The 7,046-nt window shown below is 41.0% G+C and overlaps 1 protein-coding gene across 1 annotated transcript; it reads left to right on the top strand.

The window, feature by feature from the left end:
• The first annotated feature begins 2,191 nt into the window (after nucleotides 1-2,191).
• LOC102078311 (V-set domain-containing T-cell activation inhibitor 1) lies at nucleotides 2,192-7,004 on the top strand. The gene is made up of 3 exons (XM_025907589.1): nucleotides 2,192-2,349; nucleotides 4,942-5,289; nucleotides 6,888-7,004. Exons 1-3 carry the CDS (start codon nucleotides 2,274-2,276, stop codon nucleotides 7,001-7,003), a joined length of 540 nt encoding a protein of 179 aa, XP_025763374.1. The 5' UTR covers nucleotides 2,192-2,273; the 3' UTR covers nucleotide 7,004.
• The last annotated feature ends 42 nt before the right edge of the window (nucleotides 7,005-7,046 follow it).

Raw genomic sequence — 7,046 nt, 5'->3', positions numbered from 1 at the left:
GTAGTATCATTCCTCTGTTCTACTTTGAGATAAAATTCAGTTGTGAATTCTCAGACTAGTCGTAATCTCATGTTTAATTTTAAATTGATTAGTCTCACCTTTCAGACACTCAGTTTATGTTTAAAAGAAATGTAAATTTCACTCTCCTCCTTTCACTAGATTCAGTTCCTGAGTGGGAGATCTGATGCCATCAGAATGTAAAACGTGTCATTTCCAGCATTCAGATACATGAAAACCTCACTGTGTGTGCTATCATCTGCGGGTGGGTAATTGTACATTCCTACATGCAGACAGAAATATGGACCCAGATTTATCTGTTATGTTTATTTCCAGCTTTGTTCTGAATGAGAGAGAGATTCAGAAGGATGGAGGACAGCTGAGTCTGGTGCTGCCAGAGGTTTCTTACTATTCAAAGAGAGTTTTTCTTTGCCACTGCCAACTGCTTTCATTTAAGTCAGCTTTATTGCCAAATGTATTGTCACCGTGTTCCATATGTACAGATCATACACAGGAATTCGAAATTGCAGTGCTCCCTCAGTCCTCAGTGTTACAGTAAAACCGTGGTTCCCAAAGTTTTTGTGCTAGGCCCCCCTTTGTTTTACAAGAAAATCTAAATCAATATTTGGTGTGACCACCCTTTGCTTTCTTCTAGGTACACTTGCACACAGTTATAGTAGAAACTCTGCTTGTAGGTTGTTCCAAACATCTCAGACAACTAACCATAGGCCATCTGTGGATGTAGGCTTCCTTACATCTTTCCGTCTCTTCATGTAATCCCAGACACACTCAATGATGTTGAGATCAGGGCTCTGTGGGGGCCGTACCATCACTTCCAGTACTTATAGTTCTTTGTTACACTGATTATAGTTATTGACTATCTTTGCCTATGACTTTGGCTGTATGTTTGGCGTTGTTTCTGCTGCAAAATACATTTGGGACCAATGAACAATCATTTATATTTCTGAAAGCTTTCTTTGTTTACAGCAATTTTTCACACCTGCCTAAAACCTTTGCACAGTACTGTAAATATAATAAGATAAAAATAAAATAAAATAAAATAAAAGTCTTATATAAAATACAATCTTATATAAGATTGGGGAGTCTTTTGTGCAGAGGTGTAGTTCTGTGCCTCAAAGCAAGCGAAGAATTCATTAAGCTCATTTGGTAGAGAGGTGTAACTGACAGTGGTCTGCGGAGTGGGCTTGTAGTCTGTGCCACAGCGTCCGAGTATCTCTGCTGTCCATGAACCTCTGTGAAATCCTCCTAGAGTACTGCCTTTTCGCCTCTCTAATGCCCGGTGACAGGTTTGACCTTTGCTGTTCTTAGGCTCACCTCATCCCCAGCTCCTCACCCTCAGAAGCCTGTTTTAAAGATGGATGGATATAAAATGATGGATTTAAAAGATGGATGTCGTTACTGTGAAACCACCCTTTGGTTTTGCACTGAAACTAAATGTTCGTTTATTTGTTGTTGTTGTTTTGAGTGATTGTTCAAGCCAGAAGTGACCACATACAAAAAAATGATCAATTAATCAACAAATTCTATGATAGACTGGTGACCCGTTCATGTTTACTTCAACTCTCACCCTGTGACAGCCAAGACTGGCTCAAGTCCCCAGTGTACCTGAAATGAACAAGCAGTTAAGCAAGTCTGCAGTCTGGGGCCTCCTCTCTAAAGGGCATAAATACAAGAGGCATTAGATGCCTGAAGCAGCTCAACTGTCTCCACTAGAGGAAATGCAGTTTTTGACAAATTTTATTTTCATGCAATGAAAAAAAAAATTGAAAAGTAAAGTTAAGCACGGTGGGACGGTGGTTAGCACCACAACCTCACAGCAAAAAGGTCCTGAGTTCTCTCTGGGTACTCCAGCTCCCGCCCCCCCAACCACCACCACCGCACACACACACCTCCCTGTGACGCCGACAAGTATAAGCAGAAGAGGATGGGTGTAAGATTAAAAATTGATTTAAATCCAAAATGGAAGCCATGAGCATTTATTTTTCTTTTCTTTTCTTTTTTCCCCCTCATTCTAATTATTGCAGGTCAGATGTAGCACCCAGGAAACAGGTCATGTCCTTCATGAATCTTTCTCCCGTCAGCCTTTCTGTATGTCTGTCACAAAGCCACCGGAAGTGTAATTATGGTTTACTACTTTAAGAGAATAGAAACTCAAAGTGTTTTGGAGCGCGTCAGTGTGCTGAGAGGAGTGGCTCCGAGCTCCGTTTTATTAAAGAGATCCTGTAACGTCTGAACGTTTGAGGGTTTCTGCAGACATGGAGCTTCTACCACTTCTGATTCTGAGCTTCTGTTTCCCGAATTTGTCCGGACTGACGTTTGGTGCTGAATCCGGTAATAAACTCATTGATTTTTACTGATCATGTGTGCAGGCGCAGTCACGTTTCACAGCAGCGGATGGCGCATTAATGCTGCTCTGGGTGGCTGACTGCGGCATCTACACCTGTGACATCAGCTTTTAACGCAGCCGCGTTTTAGAGTAAAATAATAAGACGGCAGATTAATGTGCAGCATCTTCAACAATGAAACGAAACTATTCTCTTTGTTTTTTATGATCAAATACTTATGATTCCATTTGGAGGAGTTTTAATGTGAAGGAATCGCGTGTTTGTTACTGCGCTGCATGTGTGTGTCTGATTGTGGACTTCTTCGTGGTGTGCTTATCTCCTTCTTAAGTCATGCAGCAAACTACAATATTTCATTGTTCTTGGTTTCAATATTTTGAATCCTTAAAAACCCTCATTTGTTTTTTAACTCTTTGGTCTCCCTGTATATGCAAAGTTTCAGTTGCATTTCTGGCAACTGCGCCGCTGCCCACCGGCCCTTCAACTACTGACTTCTGCACTTTCGATAGTGAGTCTTGATTGGCCAATTAAATGTCTTAACGCAACTGACCTCCCTATGCGCTGCTTCTAGAACAAAATGTAATGTAGAAGTAGAGTTTGAAAAAAAAATAGGAAATACTGCTGCACCGTGAATAGCAACAACAACGAGTAACAGCTTTGTAACTTTGTGTTGAATGGTTTAGATATGTGATTAAAAAATAACTGTAAACAAAAGCAAGAAAACTTTCATCTCCTTCAGTAAATGACTATCAAAGGATATTTTCTATATTTTCTATCTGCACAATATACTCATATTACTAGAGTCATGGTAAAGTGGAACTATTATAAGAGTTCCACTAAGTCATTGTTATATTGTGTGAAGGCATACATTTTATGAAGTACACATTTATGAACTGAATTTTAGCTCTTAAAATATTTCCTCTGTGCTTCTCAGTGCACTCATTAAAATATTTTTTTCTCGAGTGTTTCGTTGGCAGAGAGGAATACTGGGAAATATATTTCCTGTACTTCCTGACACTGATCTGTCGTTTGTGTAAAATAACCACAGCAAGTGAATGCAGTCATATTAGCAGAAATAAATATGCAGAGAGTCTTCTGTAATGGACCTCACTCTTTGTCTTCTGACCTCGATGATGCAACACTGATCAGTGTCTTATAGAGTCCTTAGCAGCATTTTAAATTATGTATGTATGCCTGAAAGATGAATTTCAGATGTTTGTGTACTGTGTGTTTTTGCAAAGGACTCAAACATTCTTATCACTGAAAATATGCACTCATGATGTAATGCCTACCTCTGACTGTGGTTATTGTCCATAGTGCTGTCCAAAAACAGTCATTCCTGAATGAAAAGCGTAGCATTTATGGCTGTCAAATGATTAAAATATTTAATCAAAAATAGTGGAGAAATATACTGGATTTATACACATCTATGTTTATTATTGGTGCAGCAATCCAAAACAGTAGGAAATGCTGTACAGAATATTCTTTAAAAGTACTGCATGCTCATAAAACATACCAAAAGCAGACTCACAAAAACACATCCCGTTCTAAGTGGAATCACAAAAGAAAGACACAAAAACACAAATGAAATAAAATGCACACATCACAGAAGGGTGTTTAATTCAGAACTATGATTCAGCCTGTAAAGTGAAGTTATGATAACACAAATGCTGCAGTCACATGCTAAAAACTGCCAATATGAGTACAGAGTAAATCCCAGCAGGTTGTCTGAAGAGTGTTTCTTCATTAATCCACTCCAAAAACAAATCAGGAAGATGGAGAGGTCACATTCATACTGAACTTTGTGATCGTAGCCAAAAACAGTAAGAAAGAAAGTCAGAGCAGAGAAAAACAAGTGGTAGCTCACAGATGTGTCAGGGCTGTTGTCAGCTGACAGACTGTTATAGATCATTATTACAGTTGTAAAGCTGAGGAATCAGAATTTTTCAGATTAGAAAATTAATCATGAATAATCTGATATTTTTGTTTACAGAAAAAATAAATACAGTTTGGTCACAGTATGATTGTTACTGAGGTGGAGCTGTGTGTTGGTAGGATGGAGGAGCATTACTGTAACAGCTCATGTGGATGCAGTCATATTAGCAAAAATCAATATTCAGAGAGAGTTCTCTTTAATGGACCTCACCCTCTGACTTCTGAAAACAGAAATGTAATACATGAAGTAAAGGTGAGCTATTATACTCATTTCCAGCTCCATGTTTTATTCTTGGACACTGCTGGAACAGTTTAGCATGATTCACAGTTCACATTGATCCTTGTTTATCTCAGTCTGGGCCTTGGTGCAGCCTCTGAGCGCATCCTCTCTGAAACAAGCTCTTCAGCTCCTTCAGCCTCCATTTAAACCAGTCATACAAACTGTGGGGCTACAGGTGGGACTGTGATGACAACAGGGAAATATGAAGAGGAAGTAAACTAAAAAACTATGATTTTTGTAAGGGTAAAAAGAATGATCATAACTGATAAAATCAAGGGTGAACTTTCATCTGATTGGCTGCGCCTACCTCATATCTGACTTTTCCTTCTATCCTCATCACTGTTTAATTCATGTTTTGTCTTTCAGGGACACCTGTGACCAGAGTGACGGTGAAAGAAGATGATGGTGTCATTTTACCCTGCTCCCTCAGCACCAATGAGAACATTGAGTCAATGCTGTTTGACTGGAAGAAAGAAGGAACAGTTCCACAAAAGAATGTGTTCCTGTATGATGATGGCAAATATTACAATAATGGCCTCTTAGGTCAAGATGAGGAGTTCAAAGATCGAGTCTCACATTTTCCAGAAGAGTTAAAGCATGGCAACGCGTCTATAAGAATAAAAAAAACTAGGCTGGAAGACAACGGAACCTATTTATGTAAATTTCCAAACCTGAAGCCAGAAATCAGAACATTCCACATTCAGCTTGTTGTTGGTGAGTGCTGTTATAAAACAGCTGATTATTTACAGATGAAACGGTCAGCATGCACATCTGGCAGGGCCTCACTCCTACAGCACACCTGCATTAATATTCAGTGAACAAAACTGAGACCTTCCCATGTGCATGCTGGTCCTGCACCTGTCTACTTATCAGAAATCTGAGGTGTCCATGGAGTCTTCAGTAAATAAAATAAAATAAATAATTGTTCACTTCTCCCAAAATATCAGACACACAACTGTTCAGAGTTTTTTTAAGATAAGAGAGATAGATAAGATAGAACTTTATTCATCCCTCGGGTGGGTTCCTCTGGGAAATTTGGTTTCCAAATAGCACAGCACCAACAGAAGTTACAGAATGTGAACAGAATACCATATATACACATATATAAATACAGAAACTTATATAAATAAGGAGTATACAATGGGATAAATAGAATAAATAGGACGTATAATAAGAATACAGGGGAATTGCACATTTCAAGTATTGAGGTCTATTGCACCATTGGTTATTAACAAAAAGTATTGCACAGTGAAAAGGCACTACAGCTTAGCTGTTCCCCCCTCCTTTGTCCCCCTGCTCCCCCTCACTCTCCCCTGCAGAGAGGAGTTTAGCAGTTTGATGGCGTGTGGGACAAAGGAGTTTTTAAGTCTGTTTGTTCTTATCTTGGGGAGAAGCAACCTGTCACTGAACAGACTCTTCTGTTTGTTTATGGCCGTGTGCAGAGGATGCCCAGCATTGTCCATAATGTCCAGCAGTTTCTTTAGTGTCCTTTTCTCTGCCACTGTCACCAGAGTGTCCAGCTTCATGCCGACCACAGAGCCAGCCTTCCTGATCAGTTTCTCCAGCCTGGATGAGTCCTTCTTTGCTGTGCTGCTCCTCCAGCACACTACAGCATAGAAAAGTACTCCAGCTACCACCGACTGGTAAAACATCCTCAGGAGCTTCCTGCAGATGTTAAAAGACCTCAGCCTCCTGAGGAAGTACAGTCGGCTTTGGGCTTTTTTATACAGGTGCTCTGTGTTGCATGACCAGTCCAGTTTGTTGTCCACCCACAGCCTGAGGTATTTGTACTTGTTGACCACCTCCACCTCCTCTCCCTCTATCTGAACCGGCAGCGGACCTGCTCTGGACCTCCCGAAGTCCACAACCAGTTCCTTGGTCTTTGAGGTGTTGAGTTGCAGGTGGTTTGTGTGACTCCATGTGACAAAGTTCCTCACCAGACTCCTGTACTCCTCTTCCTGATCATCCCAGACCCCATGATGGCTGTGTCGTCTGCAAACTTCTGAATATGGCATAATTCAGAGTTGTAGCAGAAGTCAGAGGTGTACAGGGTGAAGAGGGGACAGCACAGTTCCCTGTGGTGCTCCTGTGCTGCTGACCACAGTGTCAGACGTGATGTCCTTCAGCCTGACGTACTGTGGTCTGTCAGTGAGGTAGTCGGAGATCCAAGCGACCAGGCAGGGGTCCACCTGCATCCTGTTTAGTTTTTGTGGTTTAGATTTTTTTTCCTGAAGCATACTGGGCCTGATGGTATTAAAGGCACTGGAAAAGTCAAGAAACAGGATCCTGACCGTGCCTTTTCCCTTGTCCAGGTGTGAGTGGGCTCTATGTAGGAGGTACAGGATGGCATCCTCCACTCCAACATCCGCCTTGTATGCGAACTGTAGTGGGTCCTGAGCATGTTGTACCTGTGGTCGGAGGAGGTTGAGAAGGAGCCGCTCTAGAGACTTCATAAGATGTGACGTCAGTGC

Source organism: Oreochromis niloticus, linkage group LG5, assembly GCF_001858045.2.
Source record: "Oreochromis niloticus isolate F11D_XX linkage group LG5, O_niloticus_UMD_NMBU, whole genome shotgun sequence".
Classification (NCBI taxonomy): domain Eukaryota; kingdom Metazoa; phylum Chordata; class Actinopteri; order Cichliformes; family Cichlidae; genus Oreochromis; species Oreochromis niloticus.
The sequence above is the reverse complement of the archived record's forward strand: the minus strand, read 5'-3'. Positions and strand labels throughout refer to the sequence as shown.

Bases quoted from the DNA above. Each gene is read 5' to 3' on its own strand.
- LOC102078311 (XM_025907589.1), top strand. From the start codon at position 2,274: ATGGAGCTTCTACCACTTCTGATTCTGAGCTTCTGTTTCCCGAATTTG. The intron at 2,350-4,941 runs GTAATAAACTCA...TTTGTCTTTCAG, and splicing joins GACGTTTGGTGCTGAATCCG to GGACACCTGTGACCAGAGTG. The intron at 5,290-6,887 runs GTGAGTGCTGTT...TCCCTTGTCCAG, and splicing joins CCACATTCAGCTTGTTGTTG to GTGTGAGTGGGCTCTATGTA.